The sequence below is a fragment of the Rhinichthys klamathensis genome, unplaced genomic scaffold, assembly GCF_029890125.1.
Source record: "Rhinichthys klamathensis goyatoka isolate OS25496 unplaced genomic scaffold, OSU_Roscu_1.1 h1tg000115l_1, whole genome shotgun sequence".
Classification (NCBI taxonomy): Eukaryota; Metazoa; Chordata; class Actinopteri; order Cypriniformes; family Leuciscidae; genus Rhinichthys; species Rhinichthys klamathensis.
This window is the reverse complement of record NW_026606652.1, coordinates 2,649,080-2,668,204: the sequence shown is the minus strand read 5'-3', so window position 1 is coordinate 2,668,204 and position 19,125 is coordinate 2,649,080. Positions and strand designations below refer to the sequence as shown.

General features: G+C 39.9%; 1 protein-coding gene across 1 annotated transcript in view; it reads right to left on the bottom strand.

The window, feature by feature from the left end:
- slx4ip (SLX4 interacting protein) overlaps positions 1-19,125 on the bottom strand; it is a 42,680-nt gene that overhangs the window by 22,581 nt on the left and 974 nt on the right. Inside the window, exons 3-4 of the mRNA XM_056255012.1 lie at positions 10,062-10,151; positions 9,612-9,738 (exon numbers count right to left, since the gene is read on the bottom strand). Of these exons, the coding sequence (XP_056110987.1) occupies positions 9,612-9,738; positions 10,062-10,151 (217 nt within the window). The remainder of the gene's footprint in view (positions 1-9,611; positions 9,739-10,061; positions 10,152-19,125) is intronic.

Genomic DNA, 19,125 nt, shown 5'->3' with positions numbered 1-19,125 from the left:
ATGCACATAGTTATAATATAATAGTGGCCAAAAAATAATGATGGATTCAATGGAGAAAGGCACCGTTAACCCTGAGCACATGACCTGCCATTTGATCCGCTCTTGGACCTTGAAATGAAAACGTTGAGTGGGAAAAAGCAGTGTGATCCTCTAAAACGATTTAGTAATTCCTGAAGTGAAGTTTGGTCAGGCGGCATGTATAGCCTGGGTTCACGGAGGCTGTGTCTGTATGTGTGTGTGAGTCTGCCTGACCAGATTGTGGTCGAGAAACAGTCCCATGAATCCCAAACTGATCAAGCTCTCTTTCCCCAATCCCTAATTACATACAGAGCCCTGTGGTGGGACAGCACCAGAGGAACATCGCTGACCCCGGACGAAAGACAGGGGTGTGTGTGGTGAGATCGAGTCATACTGAATGTATAAACATCAGTTTCAGGCCAAAGGCGGGTGTGTTAAAGCAGTGTAGATCTGTGTATTTGGAAGTTTGTGTGTGAAAGCGTGGGAGAAAGGTCTGCGGAAAGAGTCCGGCTGTCCAGGGGCTTTTCTGTACAGTGAGACGTGGGACTTAGGAGGTGAATTTGCACAGCAACTGCAACATGACAAAGCATCAAGGGCTAATTCTAGAACAAGGAGACAGACAGACTGACAGGCAGTCAAAAGAGCCAAAGGAATTTCGACAGCTCCTGCTCCCAGCTCTCCATTTCCCATGCTGGTAATCCTGCCTAGTCCCTCTCACATGTTCCAGGGCAGGTAACTGCTGCTAATGCCACCACATGCTTTATATTTAAAGGCTACGGGGCACGTGGGCAGAAACAGAACGCTCTTATTGCAAACTGTTGGAGAGGGGGAAGAGATATAGAGTGAGATTTTTTTCTTTACACAAGAAATTTTTAAACAGAACACACTAGGATTAGAAAAAAAAAATCTTACTGACCACAAATTAGAGTTGACAAAAAGTACAGACTTTGGTACCAATGTTACTAACATTTTAAAATTGTGACGCTTTGATTGCTGTTGAGCGGAATCGTAAACACCTCTGATTGGCCATTGTGTTCACGCGCTCATCGGATATGTCTGTGATTGGCTACAATGATCAATAAACGGGAACGTTTGAGAGCACACGGAAGTGTTTGAAAGTTTTTTTTTTTAAACGGGAGTGGGAGCGTTTGAAAGCACAAGCAGGCATCTGTGTAAGTGCCCGGTGAAGAGCGTCAATGACTACGTTTACATGCAGCCAATAACCCGTTCAAAACCGGGATATTAGCAATAACCCGGTCGCGAACGGCCATGTAAACACCGGCAAAAACCCGAATATGCTCATATCCCGGATTTTAAAAACCGGGATATTATACCTGGGGTACCCCTTTTCTAACCCGAATTTTTGGTCATGTAAACGCGCATCGGCATATCCCCATAGTGATGTGTGTTCTGCGCATGTTCTATTCGCAAGGAATCTTGGTCTTTTGAGTAGAGAAACTTCTTGGCGCATACAAAACCCCGCGTGCAGTATACCGGAAGTAAACATGGCGAGACGCAGCACAGCATACTTTTGGAGCGAGGTCAGTAACGTTACCAGCACCAAAGCGCAAACAAAGGCGATCGCTATCTGCCCCGAACTATTCATTATCCGCGTGCTGCTGTTGTTGTTGTCTTTGGATACAGGAAGAAGAATCGGAAATGACGCATATTGCGTCTTAAGGTTGTCCGTACGTCTTGACGCTAACCGCGCGTCGCGTTTACATCGGGATATTGCAATTCCATGTATACAGGAGTAACTCTCTCTGCTCACGCATGTAAACGGGTTATCCCTAATGTTTCAGAAACCCGAATAGTGACCTTAACCCGACCATAACCCGAAATTTGGCTGCATGTAAACGTAGTCATTGATGTATATTTACAACATGTTTTTGAAGCGCTGATCATTGTAGCCAATCACAGACATATCCGATGAGGGCGTGAACACAATGGCCAATCAGAGGTGTTTACGATTCTGCTCAACAGCGCTCAAAGACTCCCATTTTTTAAATTTCAGTATCGATAACTCTACCGCAAACCTTTGAACTGTAGTGTAATTCAATATCTACTGATATAGAATAATGTTGAAATCTTTGACATCAGCTGATAACCAATATGTTATAGATATATCATGCATAACTAGATCTTTTTTTAAAAACAATTCAACTCAAAACACAAGTTAATTTGTCAAATCTTAAATGAGCTGACAGCAGCATCAAATTCATTTCACAAGGAGCTGCATGTGAACGTAACCATATTTATCGCTCTATACCAGCACCGTAATCTGCTACTGTGTGAAGGCAGCCAGAGTGAATCAGAAGTGAATGGAGTGCCGCAGCCGGTCCCACATCCCTCCACTCACTGAGTGAGATCTCACTCCCTCTGTGCCCTTGTAAACACATTCTCCAGCGGTAAGGCTATCTGCTGCGGTGCACTTGTGCTGGTTATAGGGCTGGGTCACAGGCAGCCAGCACTGCTTTAAGCCCTCCTCACAGGGCCTGCCAAGAGGAGTCAGCCTGGTACACTGTGCAGCGCTCGCAAAGCCCTCTCCCACGGCTATTAGTGACCATTCATCTGGGGAGCCTGGGAAAATGCATCTGAACCCGGCAGGCCATCAGGGGGAACAGCCTGCCAGGTGTTCCCTCCCCCTCTGCCACACCAGCACTGTAAGCCATGGCACCTGTGGGAAAGAGGAAGGGGCTCAGCGAGGAGGAGGGGTATGAAGCAGCCACCCACCTCTTTTCTCCTCCCCTTCATCCATTAAGACCTGCTTATCAGATCAAACACACTGACGTGGGGGAACGTGCACAGGTAGATGTAAGAGTTACCAAAAATGGGCGAAAGTGCAAACAGCTGCATTGTAACTGCCTCAGCGTGGCTGAACTTGATGGAGGGCTACTTGAAATTTATTATGTGTGACACTACAGTAAAAGAATATTAGAGCTACTTCCATTTGGACAAATAACCTTTATAACCTGTAGGAAACTAAGAACTAATGAGAAACGACCAAGCACAAAAATGTATAGTTATAGTTAATGTTTACCTTAATGTCCACTACAATCAAACTGTACATTTATAATATTTTTAATACATTTACAATATATTTACACTACTTTATTTTTTAAATCTATCGATATCTTCAAGGTTGCGTTTATTTTATGAAAAAAAAAAAAAACACTATTGTTGTCAAAATTATTACAGTTTAATTTTCTATTTTAATATATTTTAAAATGCAATTTTTCCTGAATTGGTGCTCAAGAAACATTTATTAATATTCAATTCACATTTATTTGTCACATACGGTATATATATTATTGTTTAAAACATTTGTTCTGCATAATATTTTTGTGGATTTTTTTCAGGATAGATAAATAGAAAGTTCAAAAGAACAGTTTGAAAGTGTATTTGAAAACACTTTTGATAAATGTAACGTGTCCTGGCTGAATAATAATGAAAAAAACATTAATAATGAAAAACACTATTATTTCAACATTATATGCCATGTTTTAGACAAAACAGTAAAGAACTGTAATATTGGTGAGAACTATAAAATCGATGCATCCCTAGAAAGTACAGAAATATTTGTACATGGTTTGAAAGAGAAATTAGGTTCACATACCAAAAACCTGTCACGTTTTCGTCAAGCTGATATAAAAGGAGCAGTGCACATTGAACGATGACAGTCCTTTTTAACAATTATCGGAGAAACATACTTGGATTTCGGTCCTGGCATGTTATACAACAACGTTGTTTATAAATGCCAGTGGTGCTTTCATGCGTGACCACATAATTGTGTTGCAAGAAAACTGAGTCATCAGAGTCCCGATGTTTAGTCGATCAAAATCCTTGCTAGTGCCCAAATTCGATACACAGATTCACACAAAATCAATTTCACAAAAATTAGTTACATTCCAAACTGAAAGAATGCGAAGTGAGTCATTCATTAAGTTCTCAAATGCGTGAATGCTTGCTTAAAATGGATACAATTGGATTACTTTTGTGAACTCTATTGCAGGGGATTGATCTTTCAATTTATGGGTTTTCCCAGAAAAAAAATACTCCTGGAAAAATGAGGTCAGAGAAAGTTAAGAAAAAGAAAACAAGCATCTCTTATTCTGTAACTCTAGCAATGAAAGACACTGAGTTGATTTAGCTTCATCTTTAAAAAAAAAAAAAAATTATTATTTGGCAGAAACTTTGAGCAACATTCTAATTAGCTCATGTTCTCCGTTTAAACCTAATAACTCTATTTTGAATCTGTAGCATCAGATATTAGGTTAAAGCCCTTGAAACGTAGCAGCAAACAAACTCTGGGTGACAAACATAGTCATGCAGGGGCTGCAGTGATTTCTTTCTTAAGAATAGGGATTAATCGGGAAAAAAAGACATTTGCCTTGAGTGCAACAAGTATACCGTTCATCTCACTCCAAAAAGCATTATTTCTTAATAAGGGGGAAAAGTCAGAAAGAAACCTTACTTTTGCCCTTTTCAGGGCAGATATGCTTCAACAAATGGCTATATAAAACATTGCAATCTGCTGTCTTCCAGCAAAAAAACATTTTCTTGGTTAGTGTGCCAAGAGTTCGGCTCGTGCTTCCACCAAGCCAAGACATTTGGTGGGAAAAGTTCCCCCTTTCCCGCCCTCTCCAAAGCATAAATAAATCAACTCACTATGAGCTAATGGGGAAGCATGAGGTAGCCAGTCAGAGAGAAGCTACAAGGGCTGACATTTGAAAAATGGCCTTTGCAGCTGAGGAAATGTGTCGGCATGTGACACGCTCACTGGATATGATAAATGTGACATGCACGTTCAAACAACCACACAGAGGTTGACAATAGACACATCTAAGCTGAGACTGAACACAAAACGCCATGCTTGATGCATGCATGATGAAACCATGTCGGCTAACACATACAAGAGAGGAAAAATAAGTGAGTTCACACAAAAGGATCTGGGGAGAGTTAATAGCTGTTGATAGCCGACAGCTGGAGTGGTCACATGTTCTGTGACTGGGAAAATCGCAGAACTCTTTGGGTACATTCCAATCGCCTGAAAGTGTCGCGAAGTGGACTTCACAAGGTATTTGGACATTTGTATTGGAATTACAAACCATAGGGGGTGTGTATACTCAGTCCAGCAGACTCTGCAAACAATATAGGAATCAAGGATACACTGAATGTCACCGCCATACATATTATAAATGAACCAATCACATGTAGGCTATAAAATTTTATATAAATATTTATCATTAAATGTTGGGGTTGAGTATAACCAATTATATTCATTTACTATAATTCCAATATATAATTATACATACAAAAAAGGATATTTCTAAATAAAACATGTATATTTTATATACATTCAATAATCAAGTCATCACTAACAGATTAAGTAAAATATAACGAATATATAGGCTAATATAGTGCATATATGTAGCGAAAGAGTTCATTTCTCTAGCGAACTAACAAGCTGTGGACACTGAATGACTTGCCTGAGGTAAATGACATAATGCATACTTAGGATATTGTTTACAAGCTGCTTTACTGATGTCTTTCTGCCGTTGAAACACTAATTGAGCGATTACACAAGATACGTTTCAGTAAGTTGTACTGTATCTTTCAACATACCATAAGATGTTCATTCACGTTTATTAGGAAGAGAATCGCATTCCGCCCATGCAGCTGCTTAAACTAAGGTGCCTTTATAGTGATGTCACGCCACATTAATGAGTGTCAAAACGGCATTTATTGTTTGAATTTCGTGAGAAAATGGACACAATTAAAAAAAATGACACTTTGTTTCTTATCGAAAGTAACAAAAAACGGAGCTTATTGCGATTATTGATGGTTAATGGTGGTTAGGCTACAACGCTGTATTCGTCTTGAACATATAAGACACACGGAAATTTGCGGGACGAATACGTGTACCGTTACACCCCTAAAAAACATTTAATCAAATGTCAGAAAATTTGTTCAATCAATCAATCAATCAACATTTATTTATACAGCCCTCTACAACACTCAAGGTGAACCAAAGTGCTTTCCAGAGAAAATAAATAAATAAATAAAATAAAAATAAAATAAATATATATAATGACAACAATATAATGCAAAATATAATAAAATATATATACAAAATATAAAAAGCCACAAAACAAAATGTAAAAACAAAATGTATGTCACAAAGAAAACACAAAATGCCACAACAACTGCTATGAATTAAAAGCCAGTCTAAATAAATAAGTCTTAAGCTTAGCCTTAAAGAGGCCCAAGTCAGTGATTATATGTATATCAGCAGGTAGCTTGTTCCAAAGGCTTGGCCCAGCTACAGAAAAAGCCCGGTCACCCCAGAGTCTGCACCTTGTCCTTGGGACTTCCAGCAAAAGTTGATTTGTTGATCTAAGATCAACCTCGACAATAGGCTAGGACTGGGCGCGTTCGGGTCGGGACGCCATTAGAGTATCGCGATACGTACCGTGGGTAGTGTATCGTGTTTTTTTGGTTCAGTTTGAATACACACTGAATAAAATTATAAACGCAACACTTTTGTTTTTGCCCGCATTTTTCATGAGCTGAACTCAAAGATCTAAGACTTTTTCTATGTACACAAAAGGACTATTTCTCTGAAATATTGTTCACAAATCTGTCTAAATCTGTGTTAGTGAGCACGTCTCCTTTGCCGAGATAATCCATCCACCTCACAGGTGTGGCATATCAAGATTTGTGAACAATATTTGAGAGAAATAGGCATTTTGTGTACATAGAAAAAGTCTTAGATCTTTTGAGTTCAGCTCATGAAAAATGGGGGCAAAAACAAAAGTGTTGCGTTTATAATTTTGTTCAGTGTAGTTACGCCCCTAATATATATATATATATATATATCACATAAAATAAAATAAAAACTAAATATACATATTAAATATACATTCTTCATAAAAGATACTTCATATCTGCTGAGTGGGCACCCTCACATGTGTGTATGTTGCACTAGAAAAGGAGATCAGCTGGTTAGTGTTTGACCTCAACATTGAGCATGTGACCCTTGCATTTATTTCCCAGTCACAGTTCAGCTCCATTTCCTGCCAGAGGCCTAAAAAATACTTTTAAACTTCAAGGTTTATGAACACAAGTGAAGGAGACAGCCTGTCCATGCACATACACCCTTGTGAGTGCCTTTCCTCATTTGTTATGCTTATCTGTCAGAGATAATGAGTCAGTCTTTCTGATATATTGGACAATAACCCTGTTCTCACCTGGACCAAGGGCGAGACATTGCATTTCTCACAGCTGTTATATACACAGTGAGCAGTGATTCATGATATGCTCTTCAGATCTGAAATCGTTCTCTAATGAGAGGTACTGGACACATACACCATGTCATGAGTGAAAGTTGAGGTAAGTTAATCTTTATCTGGGAAACCAGCTACTGACAGACAGATCCTTAAACCCCTATTAGCTAATGCCAGACTATAAAGAATCTGCCTCCTTGCTTTTTTTATCTTGTTGTCTGACTTATCTCACAGCAGCAAGAGGAGAGTAAAACAAGCAAAAATGCATGTAATACTAGCACTGAACAACAAGAACATAGAAAGATGAGCACCTCTGCAGTGGTGCAGCCATTCTTTGATGGGCCGTGAGAGGGGCAGCAACATCTAAAGAGGAGAAATTTCTTTTTATGAGCTTAACTGCCCTGTAATCTACCTCTCTCAGCGGGACTTGGCCCATGCAGTGAGTCAGCCTTTTACAGTCTTTAAGTGCTACCTGTGTAGAAAGAACCGCCTCCCTTAAGCCCCCAATACACATCAAGCGAAATCGAAGAATGAATGGGAGTGATGTCATTTCAAACTAAATCTGGCTAAAACAAAGTTTCAGTGGTTTGAAACAGCTTGCTTCCTCTTTTGTATACATTTAAAGTTAGTTTTTTTTCTTGCTGGCATGCAGGTATGGCCTCGATTTCTCCACTTTGTTTTGAAACCTTTCCCTTCCAACTCTGGGACAGCCGTGTACAGAGTGCCCAAGCTGTGAAGCAGTGTGACATGTCTCATGTTTATGAAGGAGAGATCGTTTCTAAAGTAGGTGTGAGGGAAAGACACAGGTCTTTACTTGCAGCTTCATCACGGGTAATTATATATTTCAATAGCCTATAGCAAATTGTCAAATATTCAGGTGCAACATACCTTGACAGGTACATTCGTAATTGTATTGGAATATCACAGTGGTATTTGTGGTTGAATTGGGTACAAAAAAGTAGACATAAATCAATATTGAAGGGTTGGTCAAAATCCCTTGCCTCTTCAAATACATATATAATCATATATCATTTTGAATGGTTATATACTTCCTTTATAAAAATCAATAATCAAATATATTCATTATCACATAATAATTTTTATATTCTTGTGCTTGTGAAATTATATTTTCTTAAATGCATGGATGCAAGTAACCAGTTTCTTTTAGGTGCATTCCAATCTTACTTTGAGATTGCACGTAGTACACGCAGGACACGAAGGCCACGTAACCCACAAGGCCGTTTGTCTCTTTCTCTGGGATCAGTAGAAAGGTTAGAGGGTCCTAAAGGCAGCGTGGGCACATATGATTCTTCGCTGGACATATGGTCAAGCTATATTGAGCGTTACTATCAAACTTGAATTGTTGTATTAAAATGTATTCTTTCCAGTATATTTCCTTCCTTGGGAGTAAATGCCAGTGATCTGTTTTTCTCCCAAACGAGTGAATGTTTTAGCAGTATGTTTTGGTATACTTAACTGATAATAAGGAGCTCAGACTCTCTTCAGCCTTGATGGGAGCTGTTATTTGCTAGTGTCTGTTATTTGTGTGTGTGTGCGTATGACATTCTATGTAGGTTCTGGACGGTCGGACCAGACACCCCGGCGCCCTTCTCTAACCTGCGAGGCCACCACAGGCCTAAATCCAATGAGTGGACGACAACTATCTTTACTAATGGCGATAGGCACCCCTATCTCCTCACATGTGTTAAATTGTTTAGGCTTTAATGTTTCTTAGCCAATGAGAATCATTCAACCTGTAAGCAATGACGTAGCTTAGACCTTGGAAATGGTATAACTGCTGTGATCTTTGTAACTGTAAGGGAGGCGGCCTACGAACTCCTGTGTGAGTCTTGAAGCTGGCTTCTGCTGATGAAAATGCAAACTATCTTCAGTAAAACTTTTCTTTAATTTTTTATAATTCTGACTCCGGGTCTTCATTCTTCATATCTGGTTCTGGGTCTTTGACTGTATACCCCTTACAATATAGTTAAACATTATTAGACATTACTGAACATGAGGAATGGGTCTGTACGTCACCATCTTCTGAACAAATGCCAATGGCGTAACTAAAGAATGCCGTTAAATATCAAACATTGCCAAACAAACAGCAACAACTCTAAAATGTTTGTTACAGTCATGTTTTTAATACAAGTTTAGTGCAGAAAAATGACCAAAACATCTTGGCTCTGTTCCAAAATCTAGTGAGCTGCCTTGCTGTATACTGCTTAAATGCCTTCTAAGGTGACATCCAAATTGAAAAGAAACCTCTTTTTGGACGTTTTGGAACAGAGTGCATGTGTGCTGTACCTTCAAGACAGAGTGGAGCAGTCAGGGTGAAATCTTTCCTCTGTTTGGGCTGGATCTTCTGGTATCTTGCCTCTTGAAACTGCCTCACCCTTGGCTCCAATGCATCTCTTATCAGAGAGCCGACTTCCTGTAAATACAAACACATAAGTGTTTGCGTACATATTTGCAATCTTGATAAAGACAAACCTCCCAAGATGACATTTGTCTTAAAACTTTTATATGGAGCTCAAATTTAACTAGAAGTGCTGCATGTAGCGTTAAACCTGGGAGGGAAAATCATTCAAAGCCTTTCGGCTGTGTGGGCCAACCAAAACATATCTTATAAAAGGCAGGAGGAGGATGGGGGGGATCCCCAAGAGTAGATCCAAATTCCAGATTTCTGCAGTATCAGCCAATTGAAGTGTAAGAGGACATACACAAACAAACAGAAACACACCCTAATTCCCGTACCTTCCTGTGCTCTGCAGAGAACCAGCTGGTATTGTCTTCTTTGCCTAAGGGCAGTATGTGAAGATCCACTAGCACTGCGAAATTCCCACACTTTGAGAGAGAAAAGAGAAAAAAATGGGGGTCTTAAATACAACAAAAAGTCATCACTGAGCTGATTAAATGACACCTTTAAATCCATAGCTGAAGGCAAGTCACACCATCCTCTTCCGTTTGTCTTTGTGCATCTGCTTCCCCCCTCTCTGCCCACCACGTTTACAAGCTTTGTAAACGCACCTCATTAGCATCATGTCAGTAACCAGATACACTTGATCTCAGAGACGATGGTGTTAAAACTAAAGACGTACTGAGGACTGACACAGCAAAGGATTTGCAGGCTTTGCTAAAGGATGACCTCGCTAACCTGCTAGTTTATGGAAATGTGACGAGAAGAGGGCCAGATTCAGGGAGGCTCCAGAACTTCGTCCGAAGAGTGGAATTATTGGAGCGCTGCGTCAGCACGTCAGGGACAATAAGTCACGGCGAAGTAGGAGAGCCAGAGCAGTCGCGGCCGTTTAAGCACTTGTTACATCTCCACTCCACACTGGCCTGATTATGTTTTACACATGAGCGCAAGAACGAGCCTGTCACTGTGCTCCGGTCCACTCACACAGGCCTTTCCTGGACCACCCGCAAGAGGACGAAGAGGAGCCGGCGCTGAAGCATGTCAACACCTGAGCTCAAAGCTAGATGTGGCCACATTGATGCTGCGGGGACGCAAGCTTGATAGACAATAGGAGAAACGAGCTGATGACATCAGAGGGGATCAGACGGAAAGAAATTCCCCTTTTCAAGACACAGTCCAGAACACATTCTAGAGCACTTCCAGAGTGCCTGATGAAATCCTGATAGAACACGAATGAGCGAGTGTGTTTTAGTGGGCCCTGGAGAGGAGCTAAAGTGGCTCGGGCCAGGCGGTAATGCTCTAGGTCCGTGTTTCTCCGAGGCCAGCTGGGAAAGGATGACGTGAGAACGTGAATTAGAAGGGTGTGTTGGGTAAACCCCATTGTTTAGCACCGCTCTATGGCTACACTAGTTTTCTCTCTCTCTTTACATCTTTGTCTCTTTCTTACTCGTCACATAAGCAATGATTTATGCCTCCCCATACCGGTGGAATCTACAGCGACTGAGTAAATAAAACGTCTCCAGCATTCTCGTTTGGCTTCTAACCTCCGAATTCATCTCCAGTCAAGCAGGATTACGGCACATTATTAGCACACAGACAGGCCAAATCGTGCTGCCAAATAGCTTTGTTTTTGACATGAAAGCATATTTTCCTCTAATTGCTGCTTTGTGTACATGAGGGTTAGTTTGATGGCGGCCGTGTTGAACTTGAGGGACAGGCTGCCCCCTTGTGTCAGACTATGGAAGTGTGTTTTTTAAAGATAAGCAGCTATATATAGGTGGTGGTGGTGACATGAGACAACTCTGTTAGGATCTGTGTCAAGGTTGTTTTTCGTTTCATTGAGATCCTTACAGATACATTCATTCCAATATCCGTGATAAATCTCATCCGATGCAGCATTGAAGCCAAGTTAATCCTTTGTGGGCAAGCGGAGACAAGAGCTAAAAGAAGAAACAGAGGAATCTTTATGTATGCGTGTATGTGGAGGACAGCAGATCCTTTAGAAAACACTGGGCGGCTTTCTCCTCACGTCTTTGTGCTGTGCCCATTCTGCAACTGACCAGTGGTTTCGGCTGACTGCCTTGCACAATTACCGTGGCGTGGGAAAGCATAGGAGGGAATGGACAGGAACTGTCAATCAGGCGGTGAAAAGGAGCTTGGCTTCGATGATCCCATAATGCATCTTCTTACGCTGCCTCTGGAACTGCCACACTAATCGCATGCTGTTCTGTTTTTCTCCACTTTCTTTTTGAAATCCGAAATATGCCATTACAGAAGACTGTAGGAATGTTCCCAGTGTTTGAGAAGCATGTTCGCTCGGCTTTTCCAGGCCCTGTGTGACTATGGGACAGAGAGAAACCATAAAAATGGATTTGCCTAATATGGGGGTCTGTCTTTAAATGGGAGTCAATTTGACATACAGTGATTGGAAAGAATAATGAGGTTCGCTTGTGAAAGGATTAGTGCCATTGGTAGCAATGAGATAGTTCTCCCAAAACTGAAAATCATGTCATTTACTTTACCCTCATGTTGTGTTTCAAATCTGCATGCATTTCTTCCTTCTATGGAGCACAAAAGAAGATATTTTGCTAAACTTTTTTTTGTTTTGGACATCATTGACTTTCATTGCATGGGAAAGAAACAGTTGAATGTGAGTAAATTATGACAGATCTTTTCATTTATGGATGAACTATCCTTTAACACCTGTTTGATTGGATGAAAGGATGTTGCACATTTAACAATTGTACTGTTTGCATGAATAGAAGCAAGTTAAACACTGTTGCATTACCAAGCTACAATGAAGGAATCCAGAAGATGTGGACTCGTATTTGTTTTGTGAGAAATAAAAAAATAGTTCTTAGGCAAAATTTCACAATAACAAATACTACAGCCATCCAAAAGTCTTTTATTATGCCCGTAAACAAGAAAATCATTGGCTGTATTTGTAGAAAATGGTATTAAAACATAAGTTTTGCAACAGTTACTTTTGCAACGGTTTTGTTGAATGCCTTAAAGAAAAGCCTTTCAGGGGGGAAAAAATCTGCCAGAAAACAGCTGAACCAAGAGGTGATCTCTGACCTAAGCCGCTAGCCCGCTACACAACCTCTGTTAAACAATCCCTTGGCAGATACATTCAATTTCTCTGTTTGCCGAGTAACAAATCCTTCACTGTTGTGCAATGACAGTCTTGACAGCTCTGTGTCACATTCTAAAGGAAGAATGATACTGTCTTCGGGAAATCTTTTGCAGATATTATCTCTTCACTATATTATTGTATATCGGGCTTGAGGCAAAGAACAGCTTTTTCTTTTTCTACATCCTTTCGTTTGTTGATCCTCGTTGAATACACCTGAGGCTTTCTGTAGGTCAATAACCTCCTGATTAAACTCGTTCTTACCTTTCACTCTTTATCAGATCACCATGGCCTGCCAAAAACACACTACTAAGGCCCTGAAACCAAACAAACAGTAAAACAGAACAGTACCAAATCAGTCCCTGCCGCTCTGACCGAAGACACTAAGCTGTGCTATTTTCTACTCCCAATCGCTAAGAAAACACATGAGGCAAACCGGGTTGCTTTCGGCTTTTTGGACTCCTGGCTCTGCTCTGCATCACTTGCAGTTCCCAAGATGCTCCCGTGTTACCTACTCTTATCAGTTTCACCCTCCCTAACTGAGATTTCTCCTGCCCTCACTCTGATTAGTGTCGGGCAGTGGGCCCAGAAGCGTTTGTGCAGCAGTTGCCTGTTCGCCACCACACATCCCTGCCCTTTTACCACTGCTATCGCTGCTGTGAGAACCAGACCCCCTTTCTCTGCACTTAGCTCCAGGGCTAACATTAACCAGCCACAGATGTTTATGCTGGGAGAGAGAAAGAGAGAATGAGAGACAGAGGGCAGCAGAAGCAGTCTCACTCAATAAAACTCCCCCCTCTGTCTAGCTCCGTCTTTGTCTTTGTAAGAGCGTCGCAGGTCGACGAACAGTCTCCGGAGCCTAAGGGAACTCTTTAGATCTATGGGTGTTGCCTGTTAAAAGTTTAAATCTTTGGTCTTGACTTGCTGATTTTGTATGGCATGAATCACCTGACGTTCCTTCAAGAGGGTCAACATTAACGTTGTCAGCAAGAGAGCTATGAGGCACAAACAAGTTTAACTAGATTTTTGCATGCAAAACTCAGCGCACTGATGCTAGTGTGATCCGGGTGGCTGCTAGGGTCGCTGCTATGTGGTTGCTAAGGTGTTCTGGTTACTTACTGACTCAAGGAAAAATTGCCCACCCCCAGCTCTCTAAGATATTCTGATCTCTAGATATGGCTCAGGTCTCTCCTTCAATGAAGGTCTATGGCATTTGACATAGCAGCACACCTCTCTTCAATAACCCAAACGATTTGAGACATCATTCAAATTCGCAGCGTATCAAATCTAATGTGGGATGAGTAATGAGCTTAAAGGGTTAGTTCACCCAAAAATGTAGTTCACCCAGTAATTACTCACCCTCATGTTGTTCCAACCCCGTAAGACTTTCGTTCATCTTCGGAACACAAATTAAGATATTTTTTATTAAATCTGAGAGCTGGATCACTCCTCCATAGGCTTCTTAAGGGATCGAAACTGGCCGGCCCAAAAGTTATGAAAGACATCGTTAAAATAGTCCAAGTGACTACAGTGGCTCAATCTTAAGTTTATCAAGCGACGAGAATACTTTTTGTGCGCAAAAAAACAAACAAAAATAACGACTTTATTCAACTATTCATTTCCTTCCCTGTGGGCCGTGAGATTTCACGTAGTGGAACTGTGGAATACATTCTGTGTTGTACGTCACACGTAGGCTCACTATTGGCCGACGCTGGTCATGTGTGTGATGCGGGTGACGTACAACACAGAAGCTTTGCGCAATATCACTACGTGAAATCTCACGGCCCACAAGGAAGGAAATGAATAGTTGAATAAAGTCGTTATTTTTGTTTGTTTTTTGCGCACAAAAAGTATTCTCGTCGCTTGATAAACTTAAGATTGAGCCACTGTAGTCACTTGGACTATTTTAACGATGTCTTTCATAACTTTTGGGCCGGCCAGTTTCGATCCCTTAAGAAGCCTATGGAGGAGTGATCCAGCTCTCAGATTTAATAAAAAATATCTTAATTTGTGTTCCGCAGATGAACAAAAGTCTTACGGGGTTGGAACAACATAAGGGTGAGTAATTACTGACAGAATTTTCATTTTTGGGTGAACTAACCCTTTAAGTTCTTAAATATAGCAGCAGGGCTCCAGACTGCAACTAAAACAGTCAAAATGTGACTAAATTATTTGAAATCTACACTGCAAAAAAAATCCTGTTAAAATTTACAGTAAATAAAAATATAAGGGAGCTGTGGTTGCCTGAAATTCACAGTAAAAAATACAGTACACAGGGTCAAAACAATATCAGGGTAACACACATTACACTAAAATAATGCAATAATATTAACTAACCATTACTGCTAACAAAATCAAGAAAAAACTAAACGCAGGGAATGTCTTTTCACATTTTTTTCCACTATAAATTATATAATTCATATTTTACTTGCAAAAACCATACATTTGCAGTATTTTGCAGTAAATTACATATAACGCGATGTTAAATTATTTTTAAAAAGTCACCATAAATGGTAATGTAACTTAAAGTTGAACAAATAACAGGTTTTTACTGAGGCATTTTTATTTTTTTCCTGTAAAAATAACAGTGCAGACAAAAAAAATCTAAAACGGTATGGTTTTGTCATATATCTCATGTTCTTTAATTACATCGTTAAAGTGTGTGCTAGTGTTTGCTCCATGCAACAATGAGCACATTATGAGTTATGATTCCCATGCATTTCATGAACAAATGACTCTTACAAACAATTTTTATTAACTATTTTAATATTATATTTTATTTTATTACTCACTCAGCCAGTAAATCGTTCAGTGGGATTAATGAGTTCTGAATTATGATATTGTAAAAACAAAAACATTTAAATAAATGTAAAAAACATGTCTTTTTTCTACCCCAAAAAATATTTGTCTAATTAAAGGTGTTTTGTTGTTTGTTTTTTAAATCCAAATGTGTATTATAAGTGCAAAAATTCCCTAATAATTTTTTATTTATTTTTTTAGTCTGGAGCCTTTGCTTAGGGTCAGGGGATTTGAAAACCTTAACACAAACCACTAACAAATCAGCATGATTATGACTAAGCTGGCCTTTATTTCTAGGGACTCTGTGAGTTAATCTCTGGATGTAAGCACACCTGAATTGAGTTCTTTTTTTTTTTCATAAGGACACAACCCAGAAGCAAAATTCCAACTGCAAGAACAGGCAGGAATATCACCTAGTAAAGCTCTACAAACAATTGAACAATATCGGAAAGATCCCAAGATTTCTAGTAAAAAGGAAGTATTGGGAAACAAAAAAAAACAAAAACAAAACATTCCTCCACTTCTTCACACTGTGGTTTTTATAATAAATGCTGCTAAACTACCAACATTAAGCTGGTGAATCTAAACATCTGTGGTAATTAACAAACTGAAATATTTCTTGGACATTTTCAAAAAACGACATGAATCCTAAATCCTCCCATGTCTGTTAAGCTGCATCCATCCCATTTTTCCCTCTGCATTTCAGAAATGACAACATATTTCCTTGATCCGGTGACAGTAACAGGATGCTTGGAGGTCCAAGTGTGTGGTCCGTATCTACCAGGGAAGTCGACCTAGCACATAAACCAGAGCCAAGACATCTGTCATACTACCCAGCACTTAATGTTCATACTCAAAAACAAAGAATCACGCTCTCCCATCATCTCCTGCACCAAATGGGTATAACAGCAGAGTGGCGTGGCAGGTCTTGTGTAAATATTCAGTGTCTTCTGAGGCGTTAAGTCAGGGCCTCGACTTGAAGCATGAGTCAATTTACGTGGGAGTATCTCATCTCCAACATTAACTGCCCCGCACCGTGGAAACATGACATTCAACTTAATGTTGCTGTGTCAGGATGTTCAAACAATCAATCTACGAATGGCTTATGAAAAGTCATTTTATAATGTAAAGATTTTTCTGATTTTCTACAGATTTGTTTGTACTTACAGTTTTCTTAAAGGGATAGTTCAGCCAATAACTAAATTTTGTCATTATCTACTCACCCTCATGTCGTTCCAAACCTGTATGACTTTTTTATGCATAATCAATGACTTTCATTTTGTAGACAAAATATTCTTTAAAAAAAAATCTTCTTTTGTGTTCCACAGAAGAAAGAAAGGCATGCGGGTTTAGAACGGCATGAGGCAAAATTCGGAGGAAATGTTCATTTTTTGATAAACTATCCCTTTCAGCTGGGATAGAAAAGAATACAGTATTGTAATATCTTGACACCGGTCGTATGCTCGCCTACAAGAGTTTAGCTGAGAACTGGGCCAGTTGATGGTATTGTTTGCCTCCCCGTTTTAAATGTCACCCTGTGGTCACAGTGTTGGGCATGACAGTTCCTTTCTCAGGGAGAGCAACATATATAACAGTATCATTATGTGCAGACTGGGAGGGTGAAGTTGGTGAGTGGTGCTCTCCCACAATGAAAAACAGAAAGACGGGAGAAATGATGAGTGAGAAAGACAGAAAGAGACAAATATGCAGCCAAAGTCTGGCACTAAACACGGATGTGTGTGATCCACAGCAGCGTCCAGGAACGAGAGTTAAAGCCTTCACTATATGAAACATCAACAAAGACAGAGACCCAGGGCTTTTCTAGCACTTAATAGAAACATCTGACATGCATTAGCACTGACATTCATTGACATTCATCTGGCCTGAAGATGAATAGACAGGGCCGGTCCAGCATGATCTGTGCTGCCGAGAAACACGGCCCGAGGAGACATTCAGCTGGATAGATGCATGCATGATTATAAACATCAAACTAATGTATTGTAAAAGAAAGTGACTGAGGTGGTATGGAAAATATAATACAGCAGCGTAACGCTATGTTGAAATCTGGACGTTTTTTTGTAGCATGGTTTGTCACAAACATGTAATGAGCACACACAAAGAACATGAAAAAGTGGAAGCTATGTTCTGTAAACTACTAAATTAATACATTCAGAGTGACAGCTGCATGCTGATAGCATTCATTTGCTGAGGCAACTACCCCCTCTAGTGTTTAGAAATGAAGTAGTTGCATTTTTTCAACAGCTCTGAATTTTTTGTTGATCTTGAGTCTCTATAAATAACTTATAATGCGGAAGCCCATTTCCGCCACATAAGAAAAATAAATCATGCTTTGGTAAATCACAAATAAGAAATTTAATTAAGTCATTATTATGACATTAAAATGAGAAAGTGCCAGGCTTCACAGACTTAGATTAAACCAGGATTGGGCCTTAGTTCAATTATTAATAATAATAATAATAATTCATTGCTTTACATATGGAAGGGAGAATCTCCTCGAACACCACTAATGTGGCAGCCATACAGCGCCAGAACGCCCACCACACACCAGCTTATAGGTGGAGAGGAGACGGAGTGATGAAGCCAATCAGTATATGTGGGGATTATTAGGAGGGCATGATGATGGACAGAGGCCAATGGACAAATGTGGCCAGGATGCCGGGGTTAAACCCCTACTCTTTTTTTCGAAGGACATCCTGGGATTTTTAAAGAGTCAGGACCTCAGTTTAACGTCTCATCCGAAGGAGTCAAGAACGGTGCTTTTTGACAGTATAGTGTCCCCATCACTATACTGGGACGTTAAGACTCACACAGACCACAGGGTGAGCAGCACACCCTGCTGGCATCACTAACACCTCTTCCAGCAGCAACCTGGTTTTCCCAGGAGGTTTCCCATCCAAGTACTGTCAGGCTCAACCCTGCTTAGCTTCACCGGGCAACCAGTCTTGGGTGATATGGCTGATGGCATAGGGCATTTTAGTAGTCTTTTATAAACGTGCCTTAGAGAAAAAACATTACTGGTGTGCATCTTGAGACAAAACAATGATACTGACATATTTTAAGATATGGCAGTGCAAGTTACTTTCAGTTAAAACAGCTCAAACATTCATTTTAGTCTGGGACTAGATTTAAGCCTTGTCTGTCCAACCGGGGGATGATATGCTAAGTCATCATTTTGTCATAGAAGGTCGAAATAAAAATATAAAAGTCATAAATTACATAAAAGTCATAGTTATGACATAAAAGTTGAAATTATAACACAAGCCATAATATGGTTGTCAAAAATCAAAGTCAAAACTATGACATAAAAAATCCAACTGATTAGATAAAAGTGAAAGATAAAAAGTCACAATTATGACATAAAAGGTGGAAATAAAAATATAAAAGTCATAGTTATGACATAAAAGTTGAAATTATGACATAAGCCATAACATGGTTAAGTCTAAAATTGA